Source organism: Oncorhynchus gorbuscha, linkage group LG15 (assembly GCF_021184085.1).
Source record: "Oncorhynchus gorbuscha isolate QuinsamMale2020 ecotype Even-year linkage group LG15, OgorEven_v1.0, whole genome shotgun sequence".
In the NCBI taxonomy this organism is placed as follows: Eukaryota; Metazoa; Chordata; class Actinopteri; order Salmoniformes; family Salmonidae; genus Oncorhynchus; species Oncorhynchus gorbuscha.
Window position 1 is genome coordinate 59,885,023 of NC_060187.1, and position 14,960 is coordinate 59,899,982.

General features: G+C 43.5%; 1 protein-coding gene across 2 annotated transcripts; it reads right to left on the reverse strand.

Annotated features, from left to right (window-relative positions):
* Positions 1 to 1,628: 1,628 nt before the first annotated feature.
* Positions 1,629 to 12,495, reverse strand: LOC123997785 (cannabinoid receptor 2-like). Of its 2 annotated transcripts, none has more exons than XM_046302337.1 (3): positions 12,362 to 12,495; positions 4,709 to 4,823; positions 1,629 to 4,544 (listed from the first exon to the last, which is right to left on the reverse strand). In XM_046302337.1, the coding sequence occupies exons 2-3, from the start codon at positions 4,791 to 4,793 to the stop codon at positions 3,445 to 3,447; spliced, it is 1,185 nt and encodes a 394-aa protein (XP_046158293.1). In that variant the 5' UTR covers positions 4,794 to 4,823; positions 12,362 to 12,495; the 3' UTR covers positions 1,629 to 3,444. The 2 variants fall into 2 exon arrangements, with proteins under 2 accessions (XP_046158293.1, XP_046158295.1); XM_046302339.1 differs by having other exon boundaries at positions 4,709 to 4,826; positions 12,362 to 12,455.
* Positions 12,496 to 14,960: the final 2,465 nt, after the last annotated feature.

A 14,960-nucleotide genomic window follows, 5' to 3' on the forward strand; every position in this document is an offset into this window, starting at 1 on the left:
AATGAACTGCATTCTTACATAGGTATTCCTTTTGTCCATGTGGGTGAGGGCAGTGTGCAATAGAGATTGGTCATCTGTGGATCTGTTGGGGTGGTATGCAAATTGAAGTTATCTGGGATGATGGTGTTGATGTGAGCCAAACCAGCCTTTTAACGTATTTCATGGCTATAGCTGTGAGTGCTACGTGGGCGATAGTCATTTAGGGAGGTTACCTTGGCATTCTTGGGCAAAAGGACTATGGTGGTCTGCTTGAATAATAATCATAATAATATAATATATGCCATTTAGCAGACGCTTTTATCCAAAGCGACTTACAGTCATGTGTGCATACATTCTACGTATGGGTGGTCCCGGGGATCGAACCCACTACCCTGGCGTTACAAGCGCCATGCTCTACCAACTGAGCTACATGTATTACAACCTGGGTAAGACAGAGGTTAAAAATGTCAGTGAAGACAATTTCTAGCTGGTCAGCACATGCACTAAGTAAGCATCCTGGTATTCCATCTGGCCTACGGAGAGTGAGATCACCAAGTCATTTTTGGTACGGAGAATGAGATCACAGAGTCGTTCCGGCCACATCGATGCCTGCACATACTGTAATTTGTGACATTGTCAGACAACCCATCTAAACTCAGCAAAACAATAACCTTCCTCCCACTGTCAGTTGCATTTATTTTCAACAAACTTAATATGTGTAACTATTTGTATGAACATAACAAGATTAAACAACTGAGATGTAAACTGATCAAGTTCCACAGCCATGTGACTAACAGAAATTGAATAATGTGTCCCTGAACAAAGGGGGGGGTGTCAAAATCAAAAGTAACAGTCAGTATCTGGTGTGGCCACCAGCTGCATTAAATACTGCAATGCATTTCCTCCTCATGGACTGCACCAAATTTGCCAGTTCTTTCTGTGAGATGTTATCCCACTCTTCCACCAAGGCACCTGCAAGTTCCCGGACATTTCTGGGGGGAATGGCTCGAGCCCTCACCCTCCGATCCAACCTATTGCGGAAAGTCTGAGCACTGATGGAGGGATTGTGCGTTCCTGGTGTAACTCGGGCAGTTGTTGTTGCCATCCTGTACCTGTCCTGCAGGTGTGATGTTCAGATGTACCGATCCTGTGCAGCTGTTGTTACACGTGGTCTGCCACTGCGAAGATGATCAGCTGTCCGTCCTGTCTCCCTGTAGCGCGTCTCACAGTACGGACATTGCAATTTATTGCCCTGGCCACATCTGCAGTCCTCGTGCCTCCTTGCAGCATGCCTAAGGCACGTTCACGCAGATGAGCAGGGACCCTGGGCATTTTTCTTTTGGTGTTTTTCAGAGTAAGTAGAAAGGCCTCTTTATTGTCCTAAGTTTTCATAAATCTTAATTGTCTACCGTAAGCTGTTAGTGTCTTATCGACCGTTCCACAGGTGCATGTTCATTGTTTGTTTCATTGAACAAGCATGGGAAACTGTGTTTAAACCCTTTACAATGAAGATGTGAAGTTATTTGGATTTTTCCAAATTATCTTTGAAAGACAGGGTCCTGAAAAAGTGACATTTGTTTTTTGCTGAGTTTATAAGAAATAGAGTGCCAAACCTCTCTGCCAACCAGAGCTAGTTTTCAGTTTCCCCCTCCCCATTCAGACCACTCCCATACAGTCATAGCAAAAGTCTTACTTGAGAAATTGCTCTTAGCTAAGAAGCTATTTTTGTTTATTTTAGACTATTTTAATTGAAAACAATCACAGTAAGGTACTTAATTGTTACCCAGAAATGACTCTCTCTCTATCTAGTCTCTGCCATCTCACCCCCTCACATAAACCATGCTGTCTGTCCTTTTTCCCCCACTATTTTCTGACCTGAAATGGCAGACTCCCTGTCTTCAGGCTGTCATCTGTGTTCAGAAGGATTGTCCTCTTGTCCTCTATAAACACACAACACTTTGTTTCAAATGCTGCAGTGTAAACACCAAATTGTCTTAGTGCAGTTTGGCTTAGAGTTTGAACTTGTTATTGTTATTCATTATTCACTGTGTATTTATTCCTCATATCACTATTTCTATTTTTATCTTTAACTCTGCATTGTTGGAAAAGGACCCATGGGTAAGCATTTCACTGTTAGTCTACACCTGTTGTTTAAGAAGCATGTGACAGATCATATGTTATTTTGATAACAAGACAAAACATCTACCTTTGTGTTTGATTGTTTTGTGATTGATCTACTAAAATGACTTGTGAACTATAGTTTCTATTTATAGTGTTCTATAGAAAAGAGTGTTCTAGTCTCTGTGTTGTGTGACTCACTATCTTTCTGACCTGTGCCCCACTCATCTCGACCAGTGGCGTAGCCAGAAATATGTTGTTGGTTGGGCCTGTAGAAATTTGTCTGGGCCCCCAATTTTATTTTACACATTTTGCCATAGGGTTTAGAGGTTTATGTGCCATTTTTTTTAGCTCATCTAATGCTATTCTACACATTTTGCCATGAGGCTGAGAGAAAATGTAGGATTTTTTATTTTAAATTCAAACTAAAATATAGGTGTGTAGAATGTGATGAAGGCGCTGGATTTTGAGCTGTCTTGTTTGCTAAATGAACAAATGAAATAGGTAGTGGCATGGTGCATATAGCCATAGAAGCACAGTGACATATGCCTCAATGCAGTCATATTCGTTGCTCATTGGGGGTATGGCTTTCAGTTAGTTCTTTTTGGCAAGTGATGTCATTCCAGGTCATCTGTTTTGTTATATTTAATCAAATCTGACTAACCCAGTGCACTGCTTGCTATGTTTGCATATTTAGGTAAAATACATAATATCCCATTTGGAACACTGACAAGTAAAGAGCATTACATTAAAAAAATAAAATAAATAATAAATCAAAATCTGAGTGGACCTCTTTTTTTTCCCTTAGTGGACCCACTCAGGCTCTGCCTTGCCTACACCTCTGATCTCGACACTGCTCGCAGTCACATGTGGAGAACATTGTTTGCAATCCATAGGGCCTCTGTTCAGGACAGGTGTATATGTGCAGATGGGAACACGGCAGGATCCTCTTCTGGACGCTAAAGGACAAACACTCAAGCTAAAACAAGCATAGGATACACATAGTTATCTACATTTGCACTGCCAACATTAACAATGCTGTTGTTTTCCCAAAGGTGTTAATTTGGGATAATTCCCCTAATTTCTATTGGTTTGTAAAAACCATGTAAAAAAAACATTTGTCCCTTGGACAAATAATAAAATAATATTATCTCGTAGTGACTTGGCTTGTAGGTGGGTCAACACAATTTATGGTAACATGGTCTATATCTTTGTTTTAGTCCCTGTTATCACAGTTCATTTTTAGAGACATTACCTCCTCATTGCTATGAACACAACAGAAGAAACACAAGTTCACAACACTCCACTACAATAACCCTGATATTACAGTAAGCCTCTCACCTCTTCTCATTTACCAGTCATGTCCAGCTGCTGCTTGCCAACCATTTCTGAGACTGTGTTCGGTCGGCAGCCAAGGAGTCTGGGCGCCTCACTCTCGGAGTGTGCGCTGCAGCTGTTGCCCTCGCCTAAGGAAAGGGTAGTGGTCGAGTCTCCCCCTACGTGCCTCTGGCAGCACCCCAGCCCCTCACTCAGGCCCCCCAACAGCCGCATCAGTGCCACCCTCAGCTCCCGGCAGCGCAGGGCATACAGCAGTGGGTTGACGGCAGAGTTGACCAGGCACATGGTGCTGCAGAAAGCAAAGGCCCTCTGCTGGGTGTGTGTGAGCTGCACCGAGATATCTGCCAGCATGAAGGAGAGGGTCGGCAGCCAACAGCCCACCATTATGAGCAGAATCAGGCCCAGGGTACGTGCCAATCGGATGTCCAGCCGCATGCGGGCCTGACCACCGGTAGGCGCCCCCTGGAGGCCCGTCATGGAGGCCTCATGGCGATTGGCCCTCCACAGGATCAGGGCGTAGGCGCTCAGGATGAGTGACAGCAGCACCAGGATGAAGCTGACCCAGCAGGCCAGGTAGCGGTGGTCGATGTATGGGAAGAGGCGCGAGCAGGGCGGGCTGAGCTCTGTGGGGCACCTCCAGCCCATCAGAGGTAGGAAGGAGATGAGGATGGTGGCGCTCCACAGGGCAAGGAGAGCCAACAGGGCCCTGCGGCGCGTCAACATCACTTTATAACTCGACGCCTGATGTATACACAGATAGCGGTCCAGAGCAGTCAGCAGAAGACTTCCCACCGAGCCGGTGAACGCCATCGTCACCCCGCCCAGCTTGAAGAGGTAGGCGATGGGGCCATCAAGGCGGTGGAACAGGTGGAAATCCAGGAAGCTGGTGGTGAAGAAGCAGCTGGCAAAGACGTCGGCCAGGGCCAGGCTGCCGATGAAGAGGTAGGAGGGGCGCTGGCGCAGGGAGGCCGTGGCGGCGATCACACCCAGGACCAAAGCATTCTCCAGGAAAGTGAAGGGTCCGGCCAGGAAACAGATGGAGCCGATGGCTGTCTTCTCCGCCTCGAACAGAACCATATAGCACTTCAGGTCCGCACAGGACCGGTTGACTGTTGACACAGGAACACAATTCAGACATCAGTGATTGGCTTATGTTGTATGGCAGCCAATGGCAACTCACATTACCGATCATTATCATCCTTATATTTCATGCGTCTCTATTACGAAGTTATTCTATTTAAAATATAATGTCATAATATTCTAATATACATACCCAGAGGTGATGTGGGGGTGCTGCCATTGTCTTTGGACATCATGGCCCCTACAGAGGACCCTACAGGTTTGTCCCATCCATCCATCTCTTTCAGGTCAGGGGTTAGCTCTGAGATCTACTTAGAGGTGCAGAGGGGAAATGTATGAACATTGTTCTCATACTGTACATACCCATAGAAATGCAGATGGGTCACAAGTCATCAGACAGTACCAAATGTGACCACTGGATGGAGACATTATCTCTGATTGCTTAAACAGAATTTCCTGAATGGTGCATCTCAAATTGTACTTCCTTGACTTTTCGCATGTCCGTTCCTCGCTTCCTTCTCAAAACGCATCGGAGGAGACGGTCCAAGGGGAGGAACCTCTGACTCTTTCCTCCAATGCGTTGTGAGAAGGAATTGCCTCCTTCCGTAATCATTTCAGGGTCTCTTTATGGCGAACATGTGCTAATAAATGTCTTGAGAATGTGTTTAATTCAAAAACCAGCAGAAAATAAAATCCACCAAAAACAAGCTTCAGACATTCTGCGGAAAACAACCATTTAAACACGGGGACCTGTTTTATCACCTCAAAACAAAACTCTGTCTATTTACAGCAGAGAAAAATCCATCCCTTCTAGCCCACCTCAAGAGGCACGGTAAAAACAAATGCATCATCAATAGACATAAAGATACCTCTAGATATGTCTCACTTCGACCTTGATGCTCTCACTTTTCAAGCTCAACAGTTTCCCGTGTGTATCAAGAATGGTCCCCCAAAGGACATCGAGCCAACTTGACACAATTGTGGGAAGCATTGGGTCAGCATCCCTGGGGAACGCATTTGACACCTTGTAGAGTCCATGCCCCGACAAATTGAGACTGTTCTGAGGGCAAAAAGGGGTGCAACTCAATATTCAATAATCTAAATATTGCTCCCAGCGTTGATCAAAGCTCAGAACGCTTATATTCTTGATCTGACTGAGTTCTGATCGCACTTGCCTCTATGGGAACAAGTGGAATCATGTTTGCCTGCGTCACCCTGGATTTGCCTCCATGGACGTGAAACAAACTACCCCAGCTCGCAGTCGGCTTAATAGGCGACTAGTCTAGAGATGCTGCTGACGTTGTGCAAACTCACTGCACACCCCTCTACTCCTCAATGCAGAAGTGCGGAATAGATCATGTGTCTCCTGTGTACACACTTTTGTCTCCTGAATACAAACCAAGTAAACTTACTGATAAGTCTACATGCTCCCTTGAGAACCTTTCGGATCTCGAAATGAAGTCAGTCGGCGCTCTTAAGTTGAGCCAGATGAAGTGTAATGAAATGGGTCTACCTGTGGCGACAGGTGTGGTAGAGACTTCCCACTGTTTGCTCTGTGAATCCTGCCGGAGATGATTTTGGACCGGTAAGAGTGAGATTTTTGGAAAGAGTGGATTCCTGCTTTTTGGCCGTTGTGTCAAGCTGGGTAAAGGACGCACTGGGAATGGTTAGAACTGTGGAAGTTTTGAGAAGTGGAATTATTTTTATTTTTTTGTGCATCCTCTGCCCAGTGGAAGCGGGCGCTTTGCATCACGCGACTCAGGGCTCAACCTGTGTAGTGCTTTGCACTCTGGAGCAAGGCGCCGCTAAAAGGAGTGATCAGTGGGGTAGCGTTGATTGTAGAGGTGGATCATATGAAAAATAATATTCCTGGTGTTTGTGACACCCGCCTTTTGGCGAGACTGAGAATACCTTGTCTGTCTTGTTGAGCTTTGACACAGAGGTTAAGTTATATTTGCTATTCTGTGAGGGCCTATGTTACAAACCCCCTACAGTGATTTAGGTGCCAATCATTTGGACATGTTGCAGCCGTGTGTAGAAGGGAGTTCCCACGATGTGAGAAATGTTTAGGAGGACATAGTCAGAGGAAGTGTACAGTTGGGATAGAGAAAACAATGTGTGACAACTGTGGGGGTGTCCATGCCGCAGGTGATCCAAAGTGCCCTGTGTAAGAGAGACGGGTTGTGATTGACAGAGTTACAGTGGGACAGAAAGTTCCCTATGCTGTGGCAGTGAAGAGAGTAGAGGATAGCCCAAAGGTGAGTGACCCGACTGGGAGCCCCCCAGTGAGTAGGCCTGAAGAGAGGGATCCAGAGAGGATGAGTAAGGTTGGATTTATTGTGTTTATAGCCATGGTGATCAACTGCACTGAGCTGATGAAGATAGATCTGGTCGTTACAGCAGCAGAGAAATATTTGGGTGAAAGATTTTCGTGCAGAAGATCTACAGGAGGTTTTAGAGAAGGGGTTCCAGCCTCCCAGTCCAATATCCTGGTGTATGATCATTTAGGGAGAAAGCAGTGGGATGGGGTGGTGGCTTTTGGGGATAGTGTATAGGTGCAGGGTTAGATGGGGGTGTAATTTAAGTGTGCAATCCACACTCCGACCTGCGAAAGGCAGCAATTCTCAACACAGCATCGAGTCTGCCAGAAAACCACACGAGGAAGAAAACGCTTTTTGCGAGACGCCGGACAAAAGGCAATTTTGTCAATTTGACCCTCCCGCTACTACTGCCATGTCTACAAACAAAATCCGACTCTTGAGGAATGAGCGCACAACTGGTAAATACGCACTTATAGATGCACTATACAGTTAATTCGGAAAGTATTCAGACCCCATGACTTTTTCCACGCTACGTTACTGCCTTACACTAAAATTGATTAATTGATTTTCCCTAAATCAATCTACACACAATACCCCTTAAATAACAAAGCAAATACAAGTTAAGACATTTTTGCTAATTTATAATACAAAATCTATCACATTTACATAAGTATTCAGATTAATTGATCAGTACTTTGTTGAAGCACCTTTGGCAGCGATTACAGCCTTCTTAGGTATGACGCTACTAGCTTGGCAAACCTGTATCTGTGGAGTTTCTCCCATTCTTATTGTCGCTGCACAGCTATTTTCAGGTCTCTCCAGAGATGTTCACTCCTGTGTTGTCTTGGCTGTGTGCTTTGGGTCGTTGTACTTGTTGGAAGGTAAACCTTCACCCCAGTCTGAGGTCCTGAGCGCTCTGGAGAAGGTATTCATCAAGAATCTCTCTGCACTTTGCTCTGTTCATCTTTCCCTCGATCCTAACTAATCTCCTATTCCCTGCCGCTGAAAAACATCCCCACAGCATGATGCTGTCACCTCCATGTTTCACTGTAGAGATGTGGGCCACGTTTCCTCCAGACATGACGCTTGGCATTCACGCCAGAGTTCAACCTTGGTTTCATTAGACCAAAGAATCTCGTTTCTCATGGTCTGAGAGTCTTTAGCTGCCTTTTGGCACACTCAAGGCGGGCTGTCATGTGCCTTTTACTGAGGAGTGGTTTCCATCTGGCCACTCTACCATAAAGGCCAGATTGGTGGAGTGCTGCAGAGATGGTATATATATATGGTTGTCTTTCTGGAAGGTAGTCCCATCTCCACAAAGGAACTCAGGAGCTCTGTCAGAGTGACCATCAGGTTCTTGGTCACCTCCCTGACCATGGCCGTTCTCCCCCAATTACTCTGTTTGGGCCAGCTCTAGGAAGAGTCTTGGTGGTTCCAAACTGACGGAGGCCACTGTGTTCTTGGGGACCTTTAATGCTGCAGAAATTGTTCCCAGATGCCCCAGATTTGTTCCTCGTCACAATCCTGTCTCGGAGTTCCACGGACAATACCTTCGACCTCATGGATTGGTTTTTGCTCTGACATGCACTGTCAACTGTGGGACCTTTAAATAGACAGGTGTGTGCATTTCCAAATCATGTCCAATCAATTACATTTAGTTTAATTGTCGAAACATCTCAATGATGATCAATGGAATCAGGATGCAGATGAGCTCAATTTTGAATCGCATAGCAAATGGGCTGAATACTTCTGTAAATAAGGTATTTCTGTTTTTATTTTTAATACATGAGCAAACAATTCTAAAAACCAGTTTTTGCTTTGTCATTAAAGTGTATTATGTGTAGATTGATAAGGAATGTTTTTATTTAATCCATTTTAGAATAAGGCTGTAATGTAACAAAATGTCGAAAGAGTCAAGGGATCTGAATACTTTCCGAACGTATTATATATACAAAAGTATTTGGACACCCCTTCAAATGAGTGGATTCCACTATATCAGCCACACCAGTAGCTGACAGGTATATAAAATCAAGCAGTCACCCATGCAATCTCCATAAACAAACAATGGCAGTAGAATGGCCTTACTGAAGAGCTCAGTGACTTTCAAAGTGGCACTGTCATAGGATGCCACCTTTCCAACAAGTCAGTTCGTCAAATTTCTGCCCTGCTAGAGCTGCCCCGGTCAAGTGTAAGTGCTGTTATTGTGAAGTGGAAATGTCTAGGAGCAACAACAGTTCAGCTGGGAAGTGATAGGCCACACATGCACAAAAAAAGGTGCCGCTGAAGCTTGTAGTGCGTAAAAATCATCTGTCCTCGGTTGCAACACTCACTACCAAGTTCTAAACTGCCTCTGGAAGCAATGTCAGCACAAGAACTGTTCATCGGGAGCTTCATGAATTTGGATTCCATGGCCAAGCAGCCGCACACAAGCCTAAGATCACCATGCGCAATGTCAAGCGTCGGCTGGAGTTGTGTGAAGCTCTCCGCCAACTGGACTCCAGAGCAGTGGAAACGAGTTCTCTGGAGTGATGAATCACGCTTCACCATCTGGCAGTCCAACAGACAAATCTGGGTTTGGTGGATGCTAGGAGAACGCTACCTGCCCCAATGTATAGTGCCAAATGTAAAGTTTGGTGAAGGAGGAATAATGGTTGGAGCTGTTTTTCATGTTTTGGGCTAGGCCCCAAAGTTCCAGTGAAGGGAAATCTTAAAGCTATGGCATACAATGACATTCTAGATAATTCTGTGTTTACAACTTTGTGGCAACAGTTTGGGGAAGGCCCTTTCCTGTTTCAACATGACAATGCCCCCATACACAAAGCGAGATCAATACAGAAATGGTTTGTCGAGATCAGTGTGGAAGAATTTGACTGGCCTGCAAAGAGCCCTGACCTCAACCCCATCGAACGCCTTTGGGATGAATTGGAACGCCGTCTGCGAGACAAGCCTAATCACCCAAAATCAGTGCCCGACCTCGCTAATGCTCTTGTGGGTGAATGGAAGCAAGTCCCCGCAGCAATGTTCCAACATGTGGTGGAAAGCCTTCACAGAAAAGTGGAGGCTGTTATAGCAGCAAAGGGGGGACCAACTCCATATTAATGCGCATGATTTTGGAATGAGATGTTCGACGAGCAGGTGTCCACATACATTTGGTAATGTAATGTATGTCAGTCAGCTGGCTATCTGCCGGCAGAGACTTCTATTGCAGTAACTTTGAATGGCTCTTGTTAGTACTACTTAGCCTGCTATAAGGAAGAAGTAAGAAGCTAACGTTAAATGGAGCCTAACCAACAGGAGCAAAAAATACACTACTAAGTTCTCATAATAACGTTGCTTTACAGAGAGTAGGCTACTGAGACAGACAGTGATGTGGCGCTCAGTGGTGAGGTTGAGTCAGGCTGCAATGCATGCAGGACGGAAGCAGAGAAAGTGGTTAGTACGGTTGTTCCCAAACTTGGGGTCGGGCCCCATGTGGGGTCCTCTGAGAAAATCTGTACTAATCTTCTCAAACAAGCTAGGAACTGGAAAAAAACAAGATGTTTCAATATGAACATCTCCACATGGTCTATCTTCCCTCATAGGCCTAGACATACATTAGAATGCAATCAAAATGCCAACAACATAGTTTTAAATATGTCATACTTTTTCCTTCATCACTGATGCTACGTATCAGTGTAAATCATTTCTTATATTTTCCCCATTTTAGGGGTATAAACATTACAATTGCATAGGTAATAGGCTATGTGGGGGGGGGGGGGGTTGTATCGTTTTTTTAATGTTATCGGGTAGATCAGCTTTAATGTTACATATAGACTGTGACTTCTATTAATATAATTGTCTGAATCATTTCCAATCCCCCACATACAGTACATTCGGAAAGTATTCAGGTCCCTTCACTTTTTCCACATTTTGTTACATTCCAGCCTTATTCTAAAATGTATTTCAATTATCTTTTTCCCTCATTAATCTACACACAATACCCCATAATGACTAAGAGAAGAAAAAAAATAGTGCAAATTTATAACATTGTAAAACAGAAATACCCCCCTAACCCTACCACCCCTCCCCCTAACCGGAGTAAACTAATGGACAACAATACTTAAGCTTCCACTTCCAGTTTATATATATATTGCATACATTTCACAGACAGTATGTTTTACATCAGTTATCTTTGTCTTTATCTTGTTTTTAGTCTCAGCCTTCAGCTACCCTCGACCCCTCCCATCTCTGAAGACCATCCACTTTTGATTTCTAGCTGCCATATAATTTTACTCTGTGCTGTGATGTTTCATAACAGTTATGAACCTTTCTATTCTCATATTTTCCACAGATTATACATGAAAGATAAGAATATTATTATGTTATTGATCGATTGTCTATGACTCATCAAATCACCTAGCCGTGCTATTTGCAGAGTTAGCTCTAGGTAAATGTTGGATTTGTGTTTTTTGTCTTTCGACTTAGGTGACTGAACCTACAGCAGCCAAGGTGATAATGGCTGGGTTTCATTTATTTGTTTTTTTCTGTTCTCCAAATAGCATTTGAAAATTTAAATTGTATAGAAATGCAGTCAATGAGCTTCAACTTTCAAAAAGGACCTCACTAAAACTCAAACTCTAGTTACAGCCGTGCGTGCTGTCTCTATAGAAATAGGACATTCATAGCCAGACAAATAGGTGCCCCACTTTTTGCTTACATTTTGTTTTCATTTGATCCGGTTCTGAATGATCATCATTATTATTTTTTCATCACAAATGTCCTGCTTTATGAAAGTATATTTTGGAATATGGGGGCTGGAGAAATAGGAAGTAAATGACTTTTCACAGAGACCCTTATTGACTTTAGTGACAATATTTCTAATTCTTCTTGGGGGAGATGACGGCAGTGTATATGCACTTATTACACCACCTCAGGCTTTCCTCTCCTTTGTGTGGACCTGAAATATTTTTTGATTGACAGGTCACAGTAGGTTACTTTTCTGTCCCTCGAAGGTAGTTGGACCACTCATACATGTCTTAATTAATGCAAAGTACACAAACCTATTACTGAGTAAGGACTCATGGGTAATATCTTAGATTTACAGTATGACCACAGAGACATTTTAACAAATGTTGAAACATACTGTGTCAACTGAGTTGTGATACTGCAACAAGGCAAGAAGACTGTCACAGACGGATGCGTTTTAAACAGTCACTTTAAAACATGCAATGAGGTACCAATTCATAAATGCTATTAACAAAAGAACACATGGGTCACAGACTGATCTGGGTCCCAGACTGAAAATCAGACAGCATCATCTAACATCTAAATGCATGCAAAATCCTAAGGAGAGCATGCTTTGTGCTTCAGAACCTAACAATCATGCTCTCATGCTCAGCATTTCCCTCGTAACAGGTTTCAAACAGATTGTGCAAATAATTATTTGCTCTATGATGCTCAGAAACCAGAAGGTAATGTTTCTGCCCTGTATGGGGTGGACTGTGTCGTGGTATAAAATAGTACAATAATAAGGGCAGAGTGCTTACCTTGTGTGGATGCTTTTCTGTCAGCTCTGTTGTGGTGTAGGAAGAAGACAGACCAAACTGATGACCTCAGCTACAGCGCCACCGAGTTCCATCTAACTCCACTCCCCAGAACCAGTCAGAGAGAGAGAGAGAGAGAGAGAGAGAGAGAGAGAGAGAGAGAGAGAGAGAGAGAGAGAGAGAGAGAGAGAGAGAGAGAGAGAGAGAGAGAGAGAGAGAGAGAGAGAGAGAGAGAGAGAGAGAGAGAGAGAGAGAGAGAGAGAGAGAGAGAGAGAGAGAGAGAGAGAGAGAGAGAGAGAGAGAGAGAGAGAGAGAGACGTCTGACCATTTGCAGTCCCTGAAGTACTAACATGTTCACGCTTTCTGCGTTTTGGGCTCATTGTAATGGCTGGAATGGAATCAATGGAACGGTATCAAACATATGGAAAACACACGTTAGACTCCATTCTATTTATTCCATACCAGCCCGTCCTCCTATAGCTCCTCCCACCAGCCTCTACTGGCGCACAGAGACATTGGCATAAGTGTCTGCACAAATGTTGAAACATACTGTGCCAATTAAGTTGTGACACTGCAACAAGGCAATACAACTTTCACAGACCTATACGTTATAAACAGTCCCTTTAAAACATGCAACGAGGTACCAATTCATAAATGCTATTGAAAAAATAACATATGGGTCACAGACTAAAAACAGAAAGCATCATTCTAACCCCCATATACAGTGCATTCGGAAAGTTTTTAGACCCCTTGACTTTTTCCACTTTTTGTTATGTTACAGCCTTATTCTAAAATTGATTAAATTGTTTTTTTCCCTCACTAATCTATACACAATACCCCGTAATGACAAAGCAAAAATACGTTTTTAGACATTTTCTGCAAATGTATTAAAAGTAAAGAAGTGAAATATCACATTTACATAAGTACTCAGTACTTTGTTGATGCACATTCGGCAGTGATTAGGAGCCTCAAATCTTCTTTGGTATGACACTAAAAGCTTGGCACATCTGTATTTGGGGAGTTTCTCCCATTCTTCTCTGCAGATCCTCTCAAGCTCATTGGATGGGGAGTGTCACTGCACAGCTATTTTCAGGTCTCTCCAGAGATGTTTGATCGGTTTCAAGTCCGGGTTCTGGCTGGGCCACTCAAGGACATTCAGAGACTTGTCCCGAAGCCACTCATGTGTTGTCTTGTCTGTGTGCTTAGGGAAGGTGAACCTTCACCCCAGTATCTTATCTTTTACCAGATCTAATGTGTTACATTCTCCTACATTAATTTCACATTTCCACAAACTTCAAAGTGTTTCCTTTCCAAAGGTATCAAGAATTTGCATATCCTTGCTTCAGATCTATAGGCAGTTCGATTTGGGTATGTCATTTTAGGCGAAATTTGAAGGGGAAAAAAAGGGGGTCCGATCCCGGTAACTCTGTATTGTTGGGAAAGGACTCATCATAGTCGAAAATAATAAAGGCAAGTGTGGATTATTTTCTGTCAGTTCTGCTGTGTTGTAGGAGGAAGATGGACCAAACTGATGACAGCTACATCAGCCACAGCAGCGCCAGTGAGTTCCACCTATCTCCACTCCCCAGAACCAGTCAGTGAGTGAGTGAGAGTGAGACACTGGTCTACCATGAGAATATACTGAAACTGCTTGGGGAAGGATGAAGTTAAAAAAAAGAAAGGGAAGCCATACATTTATGTCACCTGAGTGAGACTATACATTTAGGAGCTGAGCATTACATTTTGCTATCCAGTTTTACATTTATAAATACTACAGGTTCTAAAGCCACTGTTTCCCCAGTCTGCAAGAGATTCCTCTCTCCATGCATACCTTTGATTGTTTCTTTGTGGCGTTGGTAGTTGATACCTAATTTACTTACCTGTATGCCTCATCTGATTAGTGTTTACTTTATTTAAAAACGAAGGTTCCGGTTGGAGCGAGTGGTCGCATCTGCACGTCGCTCCAACGGGTAGTATAACTTTTTCATTATATTTCATTATATTATATTTCATTATATCACAACGGTTTGATTTGTCTTATCTTAGCAATTTCTTCTCAGCTAGCTACATAGCCGTCTTTGTATCAAAGATAATTGCGTAATTATCGTATTTCGCCGTCCTAACGTAGTCTTCACTAGCCAGCTAGCTAACGTCCACTGATTAGCTGCACTGAGAAACTATTACTATTACACTCAACTGAACGACTTGATTAGTTTAGTGTCAGCTACCTACATAGCTGTCTTTGCTGTCTTCGTATCATCGTATCCAATATAATTGTGTTGTTTAGGTTTAGAGTGTGTAGTCTTAGAGTGATTATCTTAATTTACCGAGGTTAGCTAGCCAGCTATTTGTCGTCCTTAACGTAGGTGACTCTGCTAGCTAGCCAACTCTGCTAGCTAGCCAACAGCTAGCCAACGCCTTCTGTATAGAACTCAACTACCCGGTCGCATTCACAGGTTGTATCACTTTTTCACTTCATTTCATTACAGTACAACGGTTTGATTTGTTTGATCGTAGCTAGCTACTTAGCTAGCTACATAGCCGTCTTTGTATCAAAGATAATTGTGTAGTCTAGAGCGATTTTCTAGGTTCGCTAGCCATC

What these genes read in the sequence shown, in the direction of transcription:
- LOC123997785 (XM_046302337.1), bottom strand. Translation starts at nt 4,793, where the DNA reads ATGGATGGATGGGACAAACCTGTAGGGTCCTCTGTAGGGGCCATGATG. An exon ending in CACCCCCACATCACCTCTGG is followed by an intron (nt 4,545 to 4,708) that starts GTATGTATATTA and finishes CTGTGTCAACAG; the next exon opens with TCAACCGGTCCTGTGCGGAC.